General features: G+C 44.2%; 1 protein-coding gene across 2 annotated transcripts in view; it reads left to right on the plus strand.

Annotated features, from left to right (window-relative positions):
• Positions 1–1,128: 1,128 nt before the first annotated feature.
• HAPSTR1 (HUWE1 associated protein modifying stress responses) overlaps positions 1,129–23,183 on the plus strand; it is a 53,386-nt gene continuing 31,331 nt past the window's right edge. For both annotated transcript variants that reach the window (XM_053555418.1, XM_053555416.1), the window contains exons 1-3: positions 1,129–2,058; positions 2,706–2,786; positions 16,647–16,922. In XM_053555418.1, coding sequence (XP_053411393.1) covers positions 1,833–2,058; positions 2,706–2,786; positions 16,647–16,922 — 583 coding nt within the window. In that variant the 5' untranslated portion in view covers positions 1,129–1,832. The remainder of the gene's footprint in view (positions 2,059–2,705; positions 2,787–16,646; positions 16,923–23,183) is intronic.

A 23,183-nucleotide genomic window follows, 5' to 3' on the forward strand; every position in this document is an offset into this window, starting at 1 on the left:
AGAGGTTAGTTTGAGCCCAAGAGTTTGAGGTTGCTGTGAGCTATGAGGCAATGGCACTCTATCCAGGGCGACAGCTTGAGACTCTTGTGTCAAAAAAAAAACAAACAAACAAAAAAAAAACTGGTTCTGGGAAGGTCAGTGTGGTGGGCGGCATGAGCCAGGCAGAGGTTATCAAATGAAATCAGCGAAGGCAGGGACTTGTAGGCCACAGTGAGGGGGTCAGGCTTTATCTCAAAGCCGCACTGCTCTGTACCAGCGCACTCTTGCAGACGGTGGACACAGATTCCCCCGGTGCTGGCCTGGGCCTCCGCCGGCAGTGTGCGGGTCTAGAGGGCCAGTTTGGCCTCTGTGAGGTCACCGCTTGTGCTTGCGGCTGCCCCCTACCCGACCCGATCCGGGGGAAGCCCCTACCCCCTAGCCCGGAAGGCACCAAGCGTCAAGTAGTGCCCGGCGTTGTGCGCGGCTGGGAACCATAGCCCGGCATCGCGCTCACCCCCGGGAAGCCGGGCCTACCTCCGGGCGCCGTCGCGCGGGTTCCGACCGGGGGAGGCAGAGGCCGGCGCGTGACATAGGAGGCCGCGTGTGGCCCTGGGGTGTGCTTGCGGGGACAGGTGCGGGGGCCGCCACGCTCGCGGAGGCGCAAACGCGGCCTGACGGCTGCTCTGTATCGTTCCGTGTCCTGGTGGTTGTGTGGGTCGGCCGGGAGGCCGCTAGGGTCTGGTTCGCGGGGAAGGTGCGAAGTCCCCGGGTGGACGCCAGGGTGCCGGCCTCGCTCTCGAGAGCCTTTCTGAGGGCGCTGAGTCCGACTCGCCCATCTAAGCCATGGGGCTCCTAAATGAAAGCGCTTTGCAAACTTGGACCCAAGTAGGGCGTTTCATTCACTTTCTCCACTTCCTCCCTCCCAGTGGAAGCCGAAGAGTTTGCAGTAGCACGCTGCCACCCACCACTCCCCCGGGTCTGCCGCAGGGACGCGGGACTCGGCTCTGCTTCCCCCAGGGCCTGGAAGCGCTGGAAAAGCCCCCGCGGGGTGCGGTCGCTGGGCTGGGTCACGTGACCCCGGCTGGCCGCCCCAGGGAGAGGGCAGCGAGCGAGAGCGCATGCGCATCCCTTTCTATGTCTCCCTCCCCCTTGTTGGCTTGGACGCTACCCCTGTCAACTCCTCCCTCTCCTCCCTCTTCAACCTTCCTGACATTCACTGCCTTCTCCCAGCCCATTGGTTACGTCAGGCGGACAGGCTGATGAACCAATCATGACGCTGTGTTCAGAGGCTGGCTCGCGGAACCGGTGGGATCGGACCAATGGAGGCCCTCGGAGCGGGCGCGCCCCAACCGGGCAGTGGAGCCGGGGTCGAGTGGGCGGTGCTTCCCCAGTCAGCATGTGGGCGGGGGAGGGCGGGGACCAGAAGCCGCAGAGGCGTCGACAGCTGCGGCGCCGACGACGTTGCTCAGTCTTCTGGGTGGGCTCGGTAGCGCAGACCCGGCTGCGTGGAGGGCTCGGCTGTCAGCGGCGGCGGCCCTAGGGAGGCCGCGGCGCGATGGGGGGGCGTTAGAAGGGCTCCGGCGGGCGAGGCGAGGGGCGGCGGTCATCCGGTCCTCGGCGACCTTCAGCGGCGCCCCGGGGTGGGAAGGCCCAGGGCGGGGGTCGTCCCGGGCGGCGCGGGGCCGCGGGGCGGGGCTCGCCGGCAGTCCGGGTACGGGAGGCCTGGGCCGCTGCGAGGAGGCGCCGCTGACAGCCGGGCCCCGCCGCCGGGCCTCTCGACGACGACGCTCCCGCGTGGGCCCCGCCTAAGGAGGACGCGGCGGCGGCGGCGAGGCCGCGGGAGGCCGCGGAGGATGGAGGAGCGGAAGGAGGAGGGCGAGGCTGAGATCCAGGAGCACGGGCCCGAGCACTGGTTCTCCAAGTGGGAGCGGCAGTGCCTGGCCGAGGCCGAGCAGGACGAGCAGCTGTCCCCCGAGCTGCAGGAGGAGGCGGCGGCCGCCGCGCAGCCCGAGCACAAGCAGCAGAAACTGTGGCACCTCTTCCAGAACTCGGCCACCGCCGTGGCCCAGCTTTACAAAGGTGAGGCCGCCGCCGCCATCTTGGCACCGCCCGGCTGTCCCCGTTCCCGTCCCCTGTCCCCGCCCAGGCCCGCACCCTCCGAGCCAGGCCCGGGGTCCGTAGCCCAGGGGACCGACAGGTGGCCGACCGCCGCGCTGCCCCCTCCCCACAAGGTGGCAACGCAGGAGGAGGGCCCTCGGGGGGGAAGTTTGGGGCGGTCCGGGGTCGGCGGGTGGGAAGCTCCGAATGGGGCCGTGCGAGGGGCCCCAAGCTCCCGGGGCCGGGCCGCTCGGCGTCCCCCGGGCTGGGCCCCGACAGAGCAGCAGCCCCCGGTCACAAAATGGCGAAGGGAGGCGGCGGGGCCGGTGCTATTGTGCCCCGGAGCCGGGCCCGGGGCGGGGACTGCGAGGGGGGCACCTCCCTGCGCCACGGCTCGGCTCCGGGCCCCGCGGCGCTGCCTTCCACCGCCGCGACCCTCCTTCCCCCTGCCCTCCCACTCGGTTTGGGATCCCGAAACCCTTGAACAAAATGGCGAAACCTAATATGGCCGTTTCGGAATGACTGACGCCCAAATAACATTCTCATTCTCTCTCCCCTTTTTCTTGTGTGTTTTCTTTCTCTCTGTGTCTTTCTCTGTCTCTCCCTTTTTCTCTTTATTGGTTTTTCAGACCGAGTGTGTCAGCAGCCAGGACTTTCTCTCTGGGTCCCCTTCCAAAATGCAGCCACCGCCGTCACTAATCTCTACAAAGGTAAAGATAACCGTTCTGCATTGCCGGTTAAGGGGAAGGGCAGCCTGTATCAGGGTGTCAGTCTTGCGTTCCAAGTGCGTTTTCTGCTCCTTAGTCCGGCCACTAACCTTGAATGTCTTGTAACTTGAGAATCCAGGAGGTGATTCTCCGCCTTACTGGGAGGCGATTTTGACACCTTCCTTCGCCCCCCGGGGACATTTGGCTATGTCTGGGGACATCTTTGGTTGTCTTTACTGGGAGGGGGATGCCAGTATCACTGAGGGGAGCTACTGTTAGCTTCCAGTGATAGAGGAGGTGAATATCTTGCAGTACCCAAGACTGCAAGGACAGCCTTCCCACCCCCAACCTTCAGCGAATAATCATCTAGTTACAAAAGTCAGTAGTGCCCAGATTGAGAAGCCTTGAGCTGAAAGAGGGGTAAGACTGTGCTTTATTACTGGTAAAGACCTCAAGGGAAGAAGAGTTGATGTTTTTGTGCCACAGTCAGTGGTGAGACTGACCTCATGAAACAGTCTTGAGTTTGGCAGCTTTAGGAGCATGGCAGTTTGATAACATTTAAGTGCTTTGTACAAATTCCATCAGATGTTTTCCTTCATAGCTACCGTGTATCTGTCTGATAGTCTTTGGTAGGATTTGGATCAGAGTTTTGCATTGATAGGCTTGCGTTTTTCTGAAGTTAATTTTTACCCCTGTGTGATGACTTGAAGATATGTTAGTGAATCTTCTTGCTCATTATGCTCTCTTGGTAACAATTGGTTTAGATTTTGTGCCTTTGTGATTTAGAAGATTCGTAAATCTGCGTTTGATTTTTGGCAAGGTTTTCATGGAAAAATTTAAATTTGATATTAATCTTAATAAAAATGTAATTAAATAAAATGTTTTAAAATTTTCTAGAGATGCTGATAACTAATGGAATTTCAAAAATATCAAAATAGATTGAAACAAGGAATGGAGTATGTTTTTGATTTTCAGATTCTTATTTTTGTGTAAGAATGTGCAAATGACAGCATTCTGTGGGAATAATAGCCCTTATTGTGAGATTTCTTTAGACTTCGTGATTTTTTTTTTTTTTTGTGACTGTAATTTGAAGATTGTTAACAATTATGGAAGGGAAATGTTAATTTTAGAAAATGAGGATCCAATAGTCTAGCCTTACTGAGAAAAGGGAAAAAATTAAGTGGCACCCCAGTGGTTAACTTTGATTTCAAGTAGCTGAGTTTCTTTTTTTTTTTGTTTTGTAGAGACAGAGTCTCACTTTATGGCCCTCGGTAGAGTGCCGTGGCCTCACACAACTCACAGCAACCTCCAACTCCTGGGCTTAAGCGATTCTCTTGCCTCAGCCTCCCGAGTAGCTGGGACTACAGGCGCCCGCCACAACGCCTGGCTATTTTTTGGTTGCAGTTTGGCCGGGGCTGGGTTTGAACCCGCCACCCTCGGTATATGGGGCCGGCGCCCTACCGACTGAGCCACAGGGGCCACCCAGTAGCTGAGTTTATTAAAAAATTTTTTTTTTTTTTTTTTTGAGACAGAGCCTCAAGCTGTTGCTCTGGGTAGAGTGCTGTGGCATCACAGCTCACAGCAACCTCCAACTCCTGGACTCAAGCGAGTCTCCTGTCTCCGCCTCCCAAGTAGCTGGGACTACAGGCGCCCACCACAAGGCCCTGCTATTTTTTGGTTGCAGCCATCGTTGTTTGGCGGCCCGGGCTGGATTCCAACCCGCCAGCTCAGGTGTATGTGGCTGGTGCCTTAGCCACTTGAGCCACAGGCCCCGAGCTGAGTTTCTTTCTTTTTTTTTTTGTAGAGACAGTTTCACTTTATTGCTCTGGGTAGAGTGCCGTGGCATCACACAGCTCACAGCAACCTCCAACTCCTGGGCTTAGGCAATTCTCCTGCCTCAGCCTCCCGAGCAGCTGGGACTACAGGCGCCCACCACAACGCCCGGCTATTTTTTTTGTTGCAGTTTGGCCGGGGCTGGGTTTGAACCCACCACTCTCGGTATATGGGGCCGGTGCCCTGCTCACTGAGCCACAGGCGTTGCCCTGAGCTGAGTTTCTTAAACTTTGACTAGTGAGTGTTTGTTTCAATGTCCATCAGTGCTTGAGGGTCTTGAGCATTCTGTTTGGATTGGCTCTTGGTTCCATCCAGAAAAAGAAGAATTTAGAAATAATAACTTAAACTCAATTTTTTTTGAAATTCAGATTTTTTGAGAATGTAATTAAATTACAGTAAAATTACCATTTTAAGACATAAACACCACATAAACCTGTGGTGTTAGCAAATAGAATTTAGCTATCCTCCCACCCTAACCTCTGGCAGTCACTGATCTGATTTTTGTATAGTTTCTTTTTCTATAATGTCACAAATAGAACCATACAACATGTAGCCTTTTGTGTCTGGCTTACACTTAGCATAATGTCTTAAGATCCATTCGCCTTGAAGGTATTAATAGTTCTGTGCTTTTTCATTGCTGAGTATTCTGTTTATGGTGGTACCTTGGTTGGTACCTTGGTTTATCCTTTTTCTTTTTTTGCAGTTCTTTTGCTTGAGGGACAGGCAACATATTTTCAGTGTTTTTTCCTGTGTGCTCAGCTCAGCCTAGGTCATGTACGGATGTGAATGTGGCTTTGGTGCTTTCTTGTGTACTTGTAGAATGTATTCTTTTAGGACTAAGCTGGTAGTTTTCTTTAGTGCTGGCTCTTCATTTAAGAAGATGGGCTCAGAAGTTGAACTCTGATTACTTCAGTTTGAAAAACGCTTGTAATTTTCTAGTTTTTTTTTTTGTTCAGAATAGTTAATGAGGGACATTAATTTTAAATAACATCCCATAGTTCTTGAATTATTATCGAAAATGTTGGATTGTTAGTATGAAAAGGTTTTGTTTTGTATGAAAAGGTTTTGTTTTGTATTCTGTTTCTGTGAAATGAAACACATACCTTCTTCTAAAAGGAATGGTAAATTGTGTTTTGTGGAATTTGATAGTGTAGCAACATCTTATTGTTTGATTCAAGGAGAGGGTGGATAATAAATACCCTGTAGATCCTCCCACTTTTCCTTGTTTTTGGGGTGTGGGCATCAGAAAACTGGCATACAGCTGTAGAAGAGTAATTGGTTCCCTTAAATAGAACCAATAAAATTAGCAAGGTAGTGTTACAAGTGCATGCAGCATTTAAGTAGTGGTAAATTTATATCAGATTGCTCTTAGTTCTGAGTAAATATTTAAATATAATTGGCTGGGGGGGGAGGGTTTTTGTGGGCAATATTCCTGTACTTTGTAGAATTAAGCACTTCTGGAAGGCTAAAAGTGGCTCATTTGGCAGGCTGGGGAGAGTTTGACACTTGTAACAGCTTCTTGGTAACTCTAAAGTGAGCACATGGGGAGGTCAGAATTGAGGTGAAAACTTAGCAGAGGGACCCTTTTAATTGCCAGTGGGTTTTTGAAAAGTTGGTTGTGGACTGTAGTCCCAGCTACTCGGGAGGCTGAGGCAGGAGAATTGCCTAAGCCCAGGAGTTGGAGGTTGCTGTGAGCTGTGTGACGGCACAGCACTCTACCGAGGGCAATAAAGTGAAACTATCTCTACAAAAAAAAAAAGAAAAGTTGGTTGTGGAATGTGGCTGGAAGGATTTGGGAGAGAGGGTAAGTTGGGGTTGTCTCCTCAATGAGGGCAGAATTCAGTAAAATGGAGTGCATGGATCCTTCTAGTCCAGATAGTAGGATAAGAATTTGACTTCCTTTTTGGAAAGGAGAAGCAAAATTCTGATCGCTGTTTCTTGATTTGATAAATCCAAAGAAAATGGTGTTTCTTCAATATTTAGTAGTGTCCTTGGCTGATTTTTTTTTTTTTGCTTGTATAAAAGGTTTTTATTGGTAAGGGAGGGATGCTGCAGAGCAGCACCAACGAGGAGAGAAAAGGAGAGAGAGGGGAGGAGAGAGAGAGAGAGGACTGATTTTTTTTTTTTTTTTTGATAATCAACTAAAGGGAGTAAAAAGTTACTGAGGTTGTTTAATCTTGGCAGGGTTGGTGCTTACTAGGCCGAGTCCAAGCCTATCTGTGTTTGTATCTTAAATCTACTTCCTATTTCTTTGGGTGACTGGTTTTAATCTCTGTCTCCTGTTTCCTTATTTGGGAAGTATTCTTATCTAATTCTAAATTCCTTCTTGTTGGGGCTACTTGTTTTTAGGTGGGACTGGTAGTTGTCCTCTAGGGCAAGGTTATTTATGCTGGGTAGCCTGAACTGGGCACTGGTGCTCTCGCTCTTCAGGAGCTTGTTTGTGAACCATTTCTCTTAATTGTTCTTTCTCAGCTTTTTCATAGTTTTCTTCTTTGAGTCTTGTTTTCTTTGTCTCCCATAATTTAAAACTGCATTTAAAGCCTTGGTTCCATAGTTTTCTGCCACATATGTTGAGCTTCTCTGGATATTGTTTAAAGATGTTTCTGATTTTCTTCTTGAGCAACATTTATTCCTGGGTGTCTGTGGTCTAGCAGTACTTGCCGAGGGCTGGCATCATTATGAGTTGTGGAGTCTACTGCCAGATTGAGTTCAGTTATTGGCTCTGTTAATTAGCAGATAGTCCTGGGGACAGGACTATGTATTTCACCATTGTGCTCTTTGGTTTTCTTAACTGTATATGTGGGTAAGTATCCACAAATGATAGTATAAGCTCCTAGCTGTGCCTAGCATATAGTGAGTGCTCAAGTGTTGATTGTATTGGTCAAGCTTTAACTATGTTTTGGAAGTTCCTCATTGTGGGCAGTGCTTAAGATGTTGGGAAATAATTGTAGTATTAATTCTAGTAATAATTCTTTGTTTTCAAGTTTTTTTTCTTGTGTTGGAATAAACTGTGATGTGTAATTCTTTGTTCCCTAACTTTCCCTAAAACAGGTAAATTGATAGGTGAGAAAAATAGTATGATTTCCTTAAAATCTCCCCCCCCTTTTTTTTTGAGACAAGTCTCAGTGTGTCACCCTTGGTAGAGTGCTGTGGCGTCAGCTCACAGCAACCTCCAACTCTTGGGCTTAAGTGATTCTCTTGCCTCAGCCTCCTAAGTAACTGGTACTACAGGTGCCCACCACAACGCATGGCTATTGTTTGTTGCAGCTTAAAATCCTTATTTTTGATATGTGTTGATGCCAAGCTCTCCTTATGTTTTTGTTTTCTCACTTTAGTGGCCAATTTGGACTGACTTGTACTCTGAGGGGGAACTGAACATACATTTGTGGCCCAAGTGGTGGGGCCGTTAACTGATGTATATAAACCAATGATCAGAGAAAGCATATTCCAGAGAAAGCATATTTTACCTGGAGATAGAGGGAGCTGATTTTCTACTCACCTTGCTGAAAATAATTATCAGTGAGTTTTGAGTCTCTCCAAAATTGTTTAGCGTGGATTACAGTTGGAAATGCTGAACCAGGTGTAGTAGCTCATGCCTATAATCCTAGAACTTTGGGAGGCTGAGGTGGGAAGATAGCTTGAGCCAAGGAGTTTGAGACCAGCCTGAGCAAGAGCAAGACTCCATCTATACTACTAATAGAAAAAAATAGCCGGGTGTTGTGGTGGGCACCGGCAGTCCCAGCTACTTGGGAAGCTCAGGCATGAGGATCCCTTGAGCCCAGGAGTTTGAGGTTGCTGTGAGCTATGATGCCAGGGCATTTAATTCCAGGGCAATAGTGGGATTCTGTCTTATCACCACCCCCCCTAAAAAAAAAAAAGGAAAGAAAAGAAAAATGCTAAGTCTTAAATTTTATTTACCTTTAATTGTAAGAAGCAGTAGCTTCGGTCATTTGTAATTTTGTTTGTGGATTGTCTAAATTTTTATAGAAGACAAGGCCTTTTTATGTGTAACTTTTCTGTGAAAGAATATTTTGGTTGGAAGTGTTAGAAAACAAGTTAGCCTGGCTTCCACAGCATGGATGGGCCACTCTCTGACTTGAGGTCTTGGTAAGCTTGATGACTTCAGTGTCTTAGTCTCACCTGCAGATCTCGCCCCTCTGTGCGAGTTCTACTTTGTCTTCAGGATGGTTTCCTTATGTTGGCAGAGTAGCTTGTAGCTCACATCTTAGGGCCACTCTGAAGCCTAGAAGAGCCTGAAATGACTTCTGTCTCCTGGTCAAAATTTGGTCACTTCCTTACCCAGAACCAGTAATAATCCAGGTATGGAGTTATAGGCAGATTACTTTAGGATTAAGCCCCCAAGTTCCACCCCTTGAGCAAATGTGGAGGAGCGTCCCTCAGAGAAGGAGGTTGGCTATCCAAACAAAAACTTGGAGTGCCTTTATGAAGCAGAGAACAAGGATTGAATGCCAGGCAGGCAGTAAATAGTGGCTGCTATCATTTTCACCTGGTTCGTCGTTTGTTCTATATACTAGGTGAAGATTAAGTAAATACATAACTAGCTAAGAAGGTAGTGCTTATTTTTGAAAAGTACTTCAAAATTCTTAGGTATTATTTTCTCAAAACAATTGGAAAACTATTATTTTGCCTGTCATTCAGATCTTTACGTTCTTAAACATTAGAAATTTTTTTCCTGTGGTAGACTGGTTGATTACTGCAAATTTAATTCTTTTTTTTTTTTCCCCAGTTTCTGGCCGGGGCTGGGTTTGAACCTGCCACCTCCGGCATATGGGGCCGGCGCCCTACTCCTTTGAGCCACAGGTGCCACCCTGCAAATTTAATTCTTAAGTTGAAATATTTTGTATTCCATAGCTTAGAAATGTGGCTTTGATCTAGCAGTGTGCTCTTTAGGGTATTTTATAGGTTTTCTAAGGAGGATGAGCTATGGCTTCTCTTTTATTGAGGAAGAAGGTAGATGGTAGCAGGAACTCAGCCACTTACCAGCTTTGGACATAAGGCTCTTTTTTTTTTTTTTGTAGAGACAGAGTCTCACTTTATGGTCCTCGGTAGAGTGCCGTGGCCTCACACAGCTCACAGCAGCCTCCAACTCCTGGGCTTAAGTGATTCTCTTGCCTCAGCCTCCCAAGCAGCTGAGACTACAGGCGCCCGCCACAACGCCCAGCTATTTTTTTTTTTTTTTTTTTTGGTTTGCAGTTCAGCCGGGGCCGGGTTTGAACCTGCCACCCTCGGTATATGGGGCCGGCGCCTTACCGACTGAGCCACAGGCGCCGCCCGGACATAAGGCTCTTTGAACCTCAATTTCTTGTTTATGAATTGAGACTTGTACTCTGGCTAACAAAGTTGTAAATAGTCTACTCTTTAATTTTGTCTGTTATGTAAGAGAGTTGTGCATTTGGTTTTCACTTTGGAATCAATGTGATTGTTTGCCATCATCCACCCTGACCCCTCCAACCCTTTTATGGTTGTAGGAGGATTAGACTTCTAAAATCTCTTAAATTCAATTTCAGATGCTTACATAAAAACTTTTTTTTTTTTTTTTTGAGTCAGAGTCTCACTTTGTCGCCCTGGGTTTGAGTGCCATGGCGTCATAACTCGCAGCAACCTCAAACTCTTGGGCTTAAGCGATTCTCTTACCTCAGCCTCCCAGAGTAGCTAGGACTACTGGCACCCACCACAACGCCCGGCTATTTTTAGAGATGGGGTGTTGCTCTGCCTCAGGCTGGTCTCAAACTCATGAGCTCAGGCAATCTACCTGCCTTGGCCTTTCAGAGTGCTGGGATTACAGGCGGCTGCTTTACATTTGTTTTTTTGGAGACAATCTCACTTTGTCACCCTTGGTAGATTGCTGGGGCATCTTAGCTCACAGCATCCTCTAACCTCTTGGGCTCAGGTGATTCTCTTGCCTCAGCCTCCCAAGTACCTGGGACTATAGGCTCCTGCCTGGCTAGTTTTAGAGACAGAGTTCACACTCTGGCTTAGGCTGCTCTTGAACCTGTGAGCTCAGGCAGTACACCCACCTTGGCCTACCAGAGTGCTAGGATTAATAGGTGTGAGCCCCTGTGCTGTTGTGTGAATCAGCTTGTTTATTGAATAAGGAAATGAATATGTTGTGATTAAAGGTTAGGTTGACATTTTAATGCCCTTGGGGTTTGCCTTCAAGCATATGGATGGTCCTTTTAAATAGTGGCTTTATTCCTTGTCAGACTTAAAAGAATAGTATTTGTAAATAAAAGATTCCAGCCTTTTGAAAAAGAAGGAAAAACTTTTTGGTGCTCTAGTGCAGGGCTGTCTCTCCTAAAAATGTCAACAAAGGGAAAATAAACAATCACCATAGACAGTCATTTGAGTAGAAGATGATTATACACAGTGTTACTTTTTTTTTTTTTTGTAGAGACAGAGTCTCACTTTGTCACCTTTGGTAGAGTGCTGTGGTGTCACAGCTCACAGCAGCCTCCAACTCCTGGGTTTAGGTGATTCTCTTGCCTCTGCCTCCCAAGTAGCTGAGACTACAGGCGCCTGCCACATTGCCCGGCTATTTTTTGTTGCAGTTTGGCTGGGGCTGTGTTTGAACCTGCCACCCTCGGTATATGGAGCCAGCGCCCTACTCACTGAGCCACAGGCGCCACTCATACACAGTGTTGTTATTAAAATTTTTTTTACTGGGCGTTGCCTGTGGCTCAGTGGGTAGGGCACTGGCCCAGTATACCGAGTGTAGTGCGTTGAAACCCAGCCCCCGCTGAACTGCAACAAAAAAATAGCCGGGCAGTGTGGGGGATGCCTGTAGTCCTAACTAATCGGGATGCTGAAGCAAGAGAATTGCCTAAGCCCAGGAATTGGAGGTTGCTGTGAGCTGTGACGCCGTGGCACTCTACTGAGGGTGACAAAGTAAGACTGTCTCTACAGAAAAAAAAAATTTTTTTTTTTTTACCTTTGTTTGGTTTGCATCTTTTTTCCATAATTTTGTACTAAGATGTTAAACATTTGTACTATTTGAGTTTTGCTCTTATGGAAAAATAATGGGTGAATTTAAAAACATCTATGATTTCCAATAAACAAAAATTGTCAGTAAACAAAAATATAGTGGCCAAGCCTGCCCCACAGTTTCTGCACTCCACTTTCCTGTTTTCTACAAGTCCACACTTGTAGAAATTGTCTAGTTGTCAGTGTTCAGATGTGTTCCAAGTGTTTGGCTGAGAGATTTTAGGAGGCCATCCTTGCTTGTGTGTGCATGTGAGAGAGATTATCCACTGGACATTAAATTGTCCTGGGTTTATATTAAACTGTAGTCTAGTCATGCTTAAGATTCTCCAGTAAACATGCAGTTCTCTCCTACTCAGGTCAAGGTAAGAGGAGAGGAGTTTCTTTTCTTTTTCTTTTTCTTTTTCTTTTTTTTTTGAGACAGTCTCACTCAGTTGCCCTGGGTTGCCCAAGTGCTCTAGTGTCATAGCTCACAGCAACCTCAAACTCTTGGGCTCAAGTGACCCTCTTCAGCCTCCTAAATAGCTGGGACTGCAGGCGCCCGCCACAACGCCTGGCTATTTTTAGAGATGGGGTCTTGCTCTTGGCTTAGGTTGGTCTCAAATTCCTGAGCTCAAGCAATTCGCCTGCCTCTGCCTCCCAGAGTGCTAGGATTATAGGCGTGAGCCACTGTGCCTGGCTGCGGAGGGTTTGTTTTCAACCAAGTGACTGTTTCAAAGTCTTAAACATAGGGGCTCTATAAATATTTAGTATCTATCTGAGACGTCATATTGGGGGATGTAACTGAGATTGAATTAATTTGGGTAGTAAAATAATTGGACTTGGCTTTCATGAAAAAACCAAGTTATGTCCAGGTAGTGCCAAAACATGGTTCTTAAGATCTCACTGTTGGGGTGCTCCACCTAATGGACACAGTGTAAAGGTCTAGGACACAACTGTGTGTAGGATACAACTACAACAGGACCTTACCTGACACAACCATTGTAACCTAATCACTTGTACCCTCATATTAATCTGAAATTAAAAAAGAAATATCAAATCTTGTATTTTCTTTTTTCCTCTTGTACTTTCTAGTCTAAGTCAGTGTTTACAAAATACTTGATGCTCTTAGTTGTGCTCTTAGTTGGTTCTGATGTAGAGACTTGGTCATAATTCTTGAGATGAAATAATTGGTCAGTTGAATAATTTTTTAAAGAGGTTCCCAAGTTGGTATATAACTGTCCTACATCTAAACCAGGGCACTATATTAAAGTTTTCCAGGGTTCAAATCTGCTATGAAAATGCTAGACCCTTGTTGATTTAACAGTTGGGACTTACTTCCTCAGTCAAAAAACCCCAAAACTTGGCTGACGCTCTTTATTCCCAGGATAGTCAGTTTTTAAAAACGATCTCACATGGCCCCTTCCATTTGGCTTTTGAGTTTGGTATCAGACTAAGTTGTTCCTTTTTGCTGTCTGGTTAGTCAGGTGTACATTTACATGTCTGCTTCATCTTTCTTTGTACTCTCCAAGTCTGCTTCAGACTTGTTTCTAATATCCCTTTTAAGCTTCAGATATTTTTTCCTCTGCTTCTTCATTTCTGTCCTTACCTCCGTTTTGTTTTTGAAAAATAAAATTTCTTGGCAGGGTGTGGTGGCTCATGCCTATAATCCTAGCATGCTGGGAGGCCGGAGCAGGTGGATTGAGCTCAGGAGTTTGAGACCAGCCTGAGCACAAGTGAGACCGTGTCTCTACTAAAAATAAAAAAACTAGCTGGGCATTGTGGAGGGTGCCTGTTGTCCTAGCTACTCAGGAGGCTGAGGAAAGAGGATCTCTTGAGCCCAAGAATTTGAGGTTGCTGTGAGCTATGACACCATGGCACTATATCCAGGGTGAGAGGCGACTCTGTCTCCAAAAAAAAAAAAAATTGCTCATTCTGTTTGTCTTTATTAAAAATAGTTCTCTTAGATAGGACAGGTTTACAAAAACGTGATTGCTTCTGGGTTCAACTTTTTAATGTTTTTTTTAGATAGAGTCTCACTATGTCGCCCTGGGTAGAGTACTGTACTGTCACAGCTCACAGCAACCTCAAACTCTTGGGCTTAAGTGACTCTCCTGCCTCAGCCTCCCAAGTAGCTGGGACTACAGGCGCCTGCCACAAAGCCCGGCTATTTTTTTTGTTGCAGTTTTCATTGTTGATTTTTAGCTGGCCTAGGCTGGGCTTGAATCTGCCAGCCTCGGTGTATGTGGCTGGCGCCCTACCCACTGAGTTAACAGGTGCTTCCTGGGTTCAGACATTTTTATATTTCTGTGGTCCCATGCTTTTGGGCTTAGTAGTTGACGTGATTTCCCTTAATAATGCCTCTAGTCTTTTAAGGTTTAGATATAGTATTACAAGGTCATCTTAGGTTTGTCCATCTTTTTAAAGTTGATTTCATCTAAGTCTTTTCCCAAAGAGAGGGGAAAAGTTCTGTATTATTTTCTTGAATGCCATTTATATTTAAAATGGAGTTCATGCTTGTACTGTTTATGATGAAATGAGAAATCAGAAGGTTATTGATTCATGTTGTGGTCATTTCTCTAGTAGTGAGACACTGGAGAAATTAATTCACTCCCAGGCTGCTTTTTCTTTCTTTCTTTCTTTTTTTTTTTTGATTATTAAATCATAGCTGTGTACATTAATGCGATCATGGGGCACCATACACTGGTTTTGTGGACCATTTGACACATTTTCATCATACTGGTTAACATAGCCTTTTTGGCATTTTCTTAGTTATTGTGTTAAGACATTTATATTCTACATTTACTAAGTTTCAAATATACCCTTGTAAGATGCACCCCAGGCTGCTTTTTCTACCTGTAAAATTAGATTCTGGTTTGTGTAAGTTGTGATGAGGTTTAAATGAGAGTATGTGAATATAATTTATGGCATATGGTAAGTTTTTTTTTTTTTAGAGGTGGACTCTCACTTTATCTCGGCAGAGTGCCGTGCTGTCATAGCTCACAGCAACTTCCAACTCTTGGGCTTAGGCAATTCTCTTGCCTCAGCCTCCCCGAGTATTTGGGACTACAGGCACCCGCCACAACGCCTGGCTATTTTTTTATTGCAGTTTGGCCGGGGCTGGGTTCGAACCTGCCAACCTCCGTATATGGGGCCGGTGCCCTGCTCACTGAACCACAGGCGCTGCCCCAAGTTTTTAATGGATGTTGAATTCTAGTCCTACTCCTTTGCATTTCAGAGTATTTCTAAGAGACAACAGCTCCATTTTTTAAATCTTATCAGTAAAGACTGGTCATCTGCTAAGGAGTAGGGCTTCTTACAACATTCTGCTTGTGCTGCTGCCCTTTTGCCCTCTTTTTAAAATGCACATTCACTCAGTTTGGGATAATCTGACATCTGGATAATTTGTGCTTCATTGTTTTGACTGTTGCACTTCCTTTCAGAGTCTGCTTTAGATGTAGCAGATAGAGAATTAAAGCCAGATAAAGTCATAGAGAAACACATCTTTGTGTTAGAGAATTATTGTTGCTTTTACAGAATGTTGAGGAATCTTCTTTAATGTTGATGTACTAGTGATTTTCAGCTAGCACAGCAGCTTGACTAAAAATAAATTGCAGTGACTTAAAATTTTCAAATATTTTTTCAACTAGGTAAAACAAAGTAGGGGTCATTGTACCGAACACCTGGGTTCAGTATATACAGGGAATGCAGTCTGGGAGATTGTTAAGGCATAATCTTTTGGGAATAGTTATGAGTTAACAGTTGTTGGGAACTGAAATGTTTACATCTTGCTGTTTAGTTTTAGCGTTGAGTAATCAATCAGAATTAATTTCCCCTTACTATTTCCTAAATGTTTGCTGCTACCTTCAGTATGTTCCTTATTCTTGGCCCCGAACCTGTCAGTAAGAATGCATCTCTGAAATGACACGGTATACCTGTACTTCTTACTCCAGTGAGAAAAGCACAAATGGTATAGGCTCCAAATGCTGCTTTCCCAGGAGGGTAAAAGATGGTGCTGTGCTAAGGAAGGGGGAATAAAGCCCAGCCCAGCAACACGACCCCATGTTCCTGGATCCTTAGGCTCTGCTCTCTGAGCCAGTTGCAGGTTTTGGTACTTTGGAAATGTAACTTTTTGCTCTTATTTTATTTTATTAAATTAATTGCCGCAAAAAAAAAAAAAAAAAGAAAATAAATGAAATGACCTGGTAAAAATGCAGGTGAGTGTGGTGTGAGTTATGTGCAAGATTTAGACATCTGTTAAAATGATATGATGATTTTACTTAGAATTCTTGAGTATTCACTTGGAAGAGATCACTAGAGCTGAGTGGTTAAAGGGTCCCAGGCTGTGGAGTAAGATTCTACCATACATTCTGTAGCCTTGATAGTTATTCAAGGCTCCAGTATCTTATTTTCCTAATTTGCAGTAAGAGGACAGTAGTATCTGTCTCAGGGTAGATACATACTATTAATATGTCATTCTGGTTGATAATTGAGCTGTTCTTAGTATTAGACCAAATTAGATTAAGCATGTTGTTTTAGGTAGTTTGTCTAAAGACAAGTAGTAGCCTCTTACTATCTGTCTCTTTAACATTTTTTCTTTTAAAGAACAAGACAGAAACTCTAGACCAGTGGTTCTCAACCCGTGGGTCTCAACCCACAGGAACTGTATTAAAAGGCCGCGGCATTAGGAAGGTTGAGAACCCACTGCTCTAGATGGTATGATGAATAAACACTGAATTTAGACCCTTCAGTTTAAATGTCATGTATAATGTTTCTACCCTGGCTGAAATAATTTTAATTTAATAGATTACTGTTGGTCTTGGATATTCAGTGATAGTCATTTAGGTTAACTTGTAAAATGGTTTTCTTTTCTTTTTTTTTTTTTTTGTGGTTTTTGGCCGGGGCTGGGTTTAAACCTACCACCTCTGGCATATGGGAATGGCGCCCTACTCCTTGAGCCACAGGCGCCACCCAAAATGGTTTTCTTTATAAGGGAATACAGTATGATTCTAATGATAATCTCATATCTTTTTTTCTTTTCATTTCTAACAGAAAGCGTGGATACCCATCAGCGAAGTTTTGATATTGGAATTCAGATTGGCTATCAGCGACGCAATAAGGATGTGTTGGCTTGGGTTAAAAAACGCAGAAGAACTATTCGTAGAGAAGATTTGATCAGCTTCCTGTGTGGAAAAGTTCCTCCACCACGAAACTCTAGAGCTCCCCCAAGATTGACTGTAGTGTCCCCTAACCGAGCTACTTCAACGGAAACTAGCTCATCTGTAGAGACTGATTTGCAACCCTTCCGGGAAGCCATAGCTCTGCATGGTAAAGCCGTTTAAACATATTTCTTTGGAAAAATGGTTAGGAGTGTGCCTGTGGATCTATTTTCATGTTTAGGTTTAGGTCCAGATATATTGTCTGCTTTTTGTCTATTACAGTAAACTCTTACTCTAGAAATGTTAAATAGAATGTAAGCTAAGGACTTACATGGGCAGTTTTTGACTGTCAGGTAGCCCATGCTCAAAATGTTTTTAGAAAGTTAGTTTGAGCTTACTGGTGTTACAGTGACAGAATTTTTCCATGAAATTGATTAGAATTTATTGCTTTATGCTGTTTTGCTGTACATGTTTTCTGAGTCAAAGAGGAATTTCTTGTGTCTTAAAAATTCTATTACATTTCTAAATGGAGTCTGGTCCATGACAGCAAGTAAGGCAAGTAATTGTTGGGTGGGTTCTCAAGGGAACTGGCAACTCCCTTTGACACGTATCTTAATCTAATGTGCTGTAGAGGGTGAAGAGTTGACAGCCCAAGTGGGAAGAGACAGATAAAAAAATCGAATTTCCTCTTGTCTGCTGTCCTGTTCCTCAGGATCTTTGGTAGTTCAGGACCATCACCCATCTCCCTGGGCCAGTCCTGTTACAAAAAGGCATTTTTGGCTCAGGGGTTTTAGTACTACTGGAGAGGCCTGGGGAATGTAGTCAGTAAGTCTGTTGCATGTTGCTGTATAATACAGACTTCCAAGTGGAACATACCTTTTGTGTGACAACATTTAATACTGCTATTTTAAAAAAACCTAACAAAATAATAATAGTTGATAGAAACGCAGATGGCTAAGCAGGTAGGAAAGGAGTAACTTGGTGTGTTAGGTCATGAGTTTTGTTAAAAGTTAACATTTCTGGCCCATAGTGTAGATGGTCTAAAACAAAGTAGTAACCTGGTAATAAGAAATAGTAGGATGGATCACAACACACATATGTACATTATATATAAAGGGCTTCTATGTTATTGAAACTTTAATGCCCGTTGAGTCTTGTTCTCTCTGGCAAACCTTGATTCTTCCCTAAAACCCTAATTAGAACACAGAGTTGGAAAGTGTTTTTTGTTTTTCAGCCTCCAATTTTGAGTTTGTTTACGGCAAGGGTAAAACAAAAAAATAAATCGCAAGAAAAGTCCATGTTGTATGGATGCAGTGCTTAAGACTGCATGTTACTTCTAATAGTGGAATAGTTAATGCTATCAGAACTTCTGAAACTCAGGCAAAACTGAGCTTGATCTGTTCCTATTGAAAGCGAGTTTGACGTCTTTCGACCTTAAGTTTGGAATCAGTTATTAGAGGTGTACATAGTTTGTCAGATTAGTTTTTGTGCATAGTAGTATTTTATGTAGTTTTCTTTACTATCAAGTGGATTTGTGATTCCATACTTCTTCTTAATGGATCTTATTTTGGTGTTACACTATTCATTTTTTTTTTTTTAATACTACTGTTCTTTAGAAGATAATTTGAAGAAACACAAAAGCCATGCTTGTTGTCTTAACATAGTAGTAGTGTACATAATAGTAAAAAGGGCAAGTCAGCACCTTTCCTTGAAAAGCTTTCCTCCAACTCCCATCACATTTTCTCAATTTTAATCTGGTCTACTTGTGATTTATTATTTTTCTAAAGTTATGGAAGTTTTAGTGATGATACAGGAAGGGACTATTTATAAATTTTGACTTAAGTTTAATTTGTGAGGGATTTAAAAGGCTTAAATATAAAACTTAACATGTAGAAAAATAATCTTTTAATAAATTTGTAATGTATAATACATACACACACAGTATATGTTGAAGACTTTTCTTATTTTTATGGCTAATGACTTTAAGTCATGTTGGAAACTGTTGTGGTAAAGAAGTAATAAGGCCCCCTTGAAAGAACTACAGAAGCTTAAATTATACTGAATTTTGTGCTAGTATATTGAGGACATTTTTCGTCTAATTTGATGGATGTACTTTGAAGGGCATTGTTAAGTAAATAGTAATGTACATTGATGACTTTAACTGAGTCCATCTAATTTGTTGAATAGTCTATAAACTGAATTGAAAACTATTACAGTGGCTTGGTGCCCATTGCTCAGTGGTTAGGGCACCCATCACATACACTGGGGCTGGCGGGTTGAACCCAGCCCGGGCCTACTAAACAACAATGACAACTACAACAACAACAAAAAGATAGCTGGGCGTTGTGGTGGGTGCCTGTAGTCCCAGCTACTTGGGAGGCTGAGGCAAAAGGATCACTTAAGCCCAAGAGTTTGTGGTTATTGTGAGCTGTAACGCCAAGGTACTCTGAGGGCGGCATAGTGAGACTGTCTCAAAAAAAGAGAAAACTATTACAGTGATCTTTTAAAATGTATTTGGAAACATGTTAGGGTAAATACAGAGCCAGAATTCACCTTTACATATAATTGCTTAGTCAAATTATGAAGTATAAGAGAGGTCAAATTGAAATTTTTGGAGCTCTGTATTGGAGGGAGAAGTCTAAATTCCTGGAAGTGTTTGGAGTCTAAGTAGATATGGGGAAATAACTGGTATATTGAGGCAAATTTGAGTTTTTAGTTAATGCAAACTCACATTCCTCTTTCTAAGAGGATAGTGTTCCCATACAGTTTTTCTTTATCAGCTCTTAAACATATGCCTGCCGTTGCCTCCACCCAGCACACTCACAGATAACCTAAAATATGCTCTTTATTTGAAGAAAAACAGCAGAGACGTGTAGAGCATTTCACGTAGGCAGGGTGTGGCAGTGCATAAGATCAATATTTTCATCAGCCTTTGAGCCTGGTTTGGCAGTTCTATAAACAGTTTTAATCAAAACTACTTTAGTTAGTTGTTAGAAGGGCTTAAAAGACTAATGAAGTGCTTTGACACTTGTCTGCACCCTGCTGCTAGTTTTCTGTGTAGTATGGGATGTAGTCTTCTGGCAGTTGGACTCCCACGAGATACATAAGCATGTACTAAATTGATTTTCATCTTTGCCTTGTTATTTCATGTCTTAAAGTAAGAAAACTACTGTAAATTTTCTGAGAGCTGAATTAACAACTAGCAACTTGTTTTTTATGTAAACAAATTACTTCAGGTAGACCAACAATGATCTGGACCACTTTGTGATTCTTCGCCTCCCATTCTAATGAGCTTTCTTTTCATCCCTCCTCTTCCACCTTCTTTTTTTCTTGTTTTCTATCCTGTGGCCATTTCAGTCTCTCTGACCTTTTGAACTGCTCTAGGTTACCTAGTCTTTGGGCCCTCACATTGCCTTCTGCAGGCCCTACAGGGTCATCTCCTTCTTCACTTCCAATTCTGTACTACTTGTTTAGACCACCTCTCTGGACTGCCAGACACACACACCTGTCTCACTGTCTTCTGGTGCACATCTCCCATGGTGTCCTGTGGGCATTTGTCACAGGTGAAGTTTCAGATTGGACTCATCATTCTACCCCAGTAGCAACAAATAGTGGTTTCTTCATCATTTAGCCATTCTGCAGATTTTGTTGTGACAGATTTTGTCCTCTGCAAGTGCATAAAGTGAATATAGAGTTCTTCCTTTTTCTGTTGAGGCAAACATGTATTTAAATAATTTCTTTTAATGCTAAGATGTGGTATGTGTAAAATACTCAGAGGGGAAGAAAGGGTCATTTCTCAGTGCATCCTGGCCATGAGTTCAGGGCAGGCCATCTGGAGGATGTAAGCCTGGGCTCTTGAGCAAGTCTTCTGTCAGTTCTTGCTTCCAGTCTCAAGTTATCGAAGGTGCTAGTCCGTCTTTCTTCAGACCATTGGACTGACTAATTTTTTGATCTTCTTACTTCACTGTTTTTTCTGTGTGGCCTACATCGTGAAGTCTGAATTCAGGATGGCATTGCAAGGCCCTGGTGATCTGGTCTCAACTACAGGCCACATGTTATAGTAATGCTGTCTAATCCCTTGAATACCTCCATGTTCTGCTCCCACTCCCCTGCTGTTGTTCATCCTTTAAGATTGATATAGACCTCACTTCTGTGATACAACTTTCCTTCAAGTCTCTGGTTCTCTTTAGCCTCCCTGAACTGTGTATCTGTTCCCCCACTTGATTTGTCTCCATGTTGTCTCCAGTTTTCTGAGTTATGTTATAGCCCTTGTGACATTCTGGCAATGAACCTGTTATACGTGTGTTCTCAGTTTTCCATGGGGATTAATACATCGGTGTGTTAAGTGAATGAATTCAACATGGTGGGAACCCAGAACCTCCAGAAAAAATTGAGGATTACTGTCCTAGGTGACCATAATTAGGGAATGTAAGCTGTATACCTAGTATGGTGCTACCAAGTAATCTCATATTAGAACAAATGGGCCTTATGGTGATAATGGCATTAGAACTACTCTTTCAGTGTTTACTTTGTATTAGCACCATGCTAGGTGGTTCTCATTTAATATTCACATTTAGAGTAGGTTATTAGCCACTTTAGTGATGAAGAAAGGCTTATTAGGCTAAGATGGAAACGTTAGTAAGTGGTAGATATTCCAGCTCTGGTTCCAGAATACATTTTAAATCACTGTCTCCTCGGGTGGCGCCTGTGGCTCAGTGAGTAGGGCGCCAGCCCCACATACCGAGGGTGGCGGGTTCAAACCCAGCCCCGGCTGGACTGCAACCAAAAAATAGCCGGGCGTTGTGGTGAGCGCCTGTAGTCCCAGCTGCTCAGGAGGCTGAGGCAGGAGAATCGCGGAAGCCCAAGAGCTACAGGTTGCTGTGAGTCCTGTGACATCATGGCACTCTACCTAAGGCGGTAAAGTGAGACTCTGTCTCTACAAAAAAAAAAAAAAAATCACTGTCTCCTCTATGTTTGCTGATTTAGGGTTTCTCTCCACTACCACCTCCTCCATCCCCCTCTTGGTAGGGCTGAGGGATTTGTGTGAGAAAGATCTTTAGGCTTTTCTTTGTGAAGTTCATCAGAAAGTACATGAATTTTTGCCAGGTGCAGTGGCTCACACCTGTAATCCCAGCACTTTGGGAGACTCCTGTCTCTACTAAAAATAGAAAAACTAGCCAGGTGTTGAGGCTGGCACTTGTGGTTCCAGCTGCTCAGAGGGTGAGAAAGGCTGAGGCAGGAGGATTGCTTGAGCCCGGGAGTTTGAGGTTGCTGTGAGGTAGGTAGACATTTGAGCTGGGGTGACAGAGTGAGACTCTTGTCTCAAAAAAAGAGAAAAAATATGAGCTGTGTATCTGTTTCTGGGGTGTTTCCCTCCACCCCCTGCTCCAGAGGTGAATCTGGATAAATAGACTTGGAAGATTAGTGTTTTGTGACATGCTGTATCCCTGGTTCACCGTGCCAGGGAGAGTATATAATAAGGCTGTGCTCCATTTATAACCCTGGGCAACATACTTGACCTTTCAAGTCAGTCTCCTTTGTGAAAGGAGATGTATTTTAATTTTAAGGCAAAATTAAATGGCAGCCTAAGCAAATTACCCATCCTAACATGACCCTGTGCAAGTATTCTTTGCCTTGAGAAAAGGATTGTGGGTTGGTTCTAGCTCCTGCGAGTGCCCACTTTGCCCCTGGGTGGTGTTACTACAAAAACAGACCTGGAGCCCAGGATCTCACACCCCAGTCACTTTGCCCTGCTGTGATACTTTTTGCCTCCCTACTTAGGAAAGGAGGCATTTTAAATTGCAGATACTACTCTGGAGGAGGGAATTTAAAATTTTATTGTTAACTACTTAATTATTACTGGCTAAAATCTTGAGCTTGTTTGTTGACAAACCAGTGAAGTTGGTGTTGTTTCCTTTCTGCTGACTGGACAAAGAGACAGTTGACTTGCTCACACTAGTGCTGTGTCTGGAAAGCGTCAGACTGAAATCTGGGCTCTTCCTCCTGAATTTTTATCACCAGGGGGATTAGTGGAAAAGATTCCAGAGTGAGAAAGGAGGGTGTGTTCTGGGGAGGCGGAGCTGCATCCAAGTCAAACTTAATGACTGAGCCTCACTCTTACACCATCTCATGGATGGCCTTTGTGGGGTGCTGACCTTGATTTAGACTGTTCCACAAAACCCAGACACTTAGTTTAGTTTCGAAGTGATTTGAATGACATTCTTAATTGCAGAGCTTGGAGTTAATTGCACTGGGCCTGGGTTGTCTCTCTGAAAATTTATGTACTATTTCAGACCCAAGGGTCTCTAGTATGCAGGGTCTGGTGTCAACAATGGACACTGGAGGGAGCCATTACTGTCATTGGCATTTGTCTTTGAGATAATTTTCCCAATTTTAAGTCCTTCATTTTTAAAAAAAGTTTAAAGGCAGT

This window comes from Nycticebus coucang, chromosome 12, assembly GCF_027406575.1.
Source record: "Nycticebus coucang isolate mNycCou1 chromosome 12, mNycCou1.pri, whole genome shotgun sequence".
Taxonomy (NCBI): Eukaryota; Metazoa; Chordata; class Mammalia; order Primates; family Lorisidae; genus Nycticebus; species Nycticebus coucang.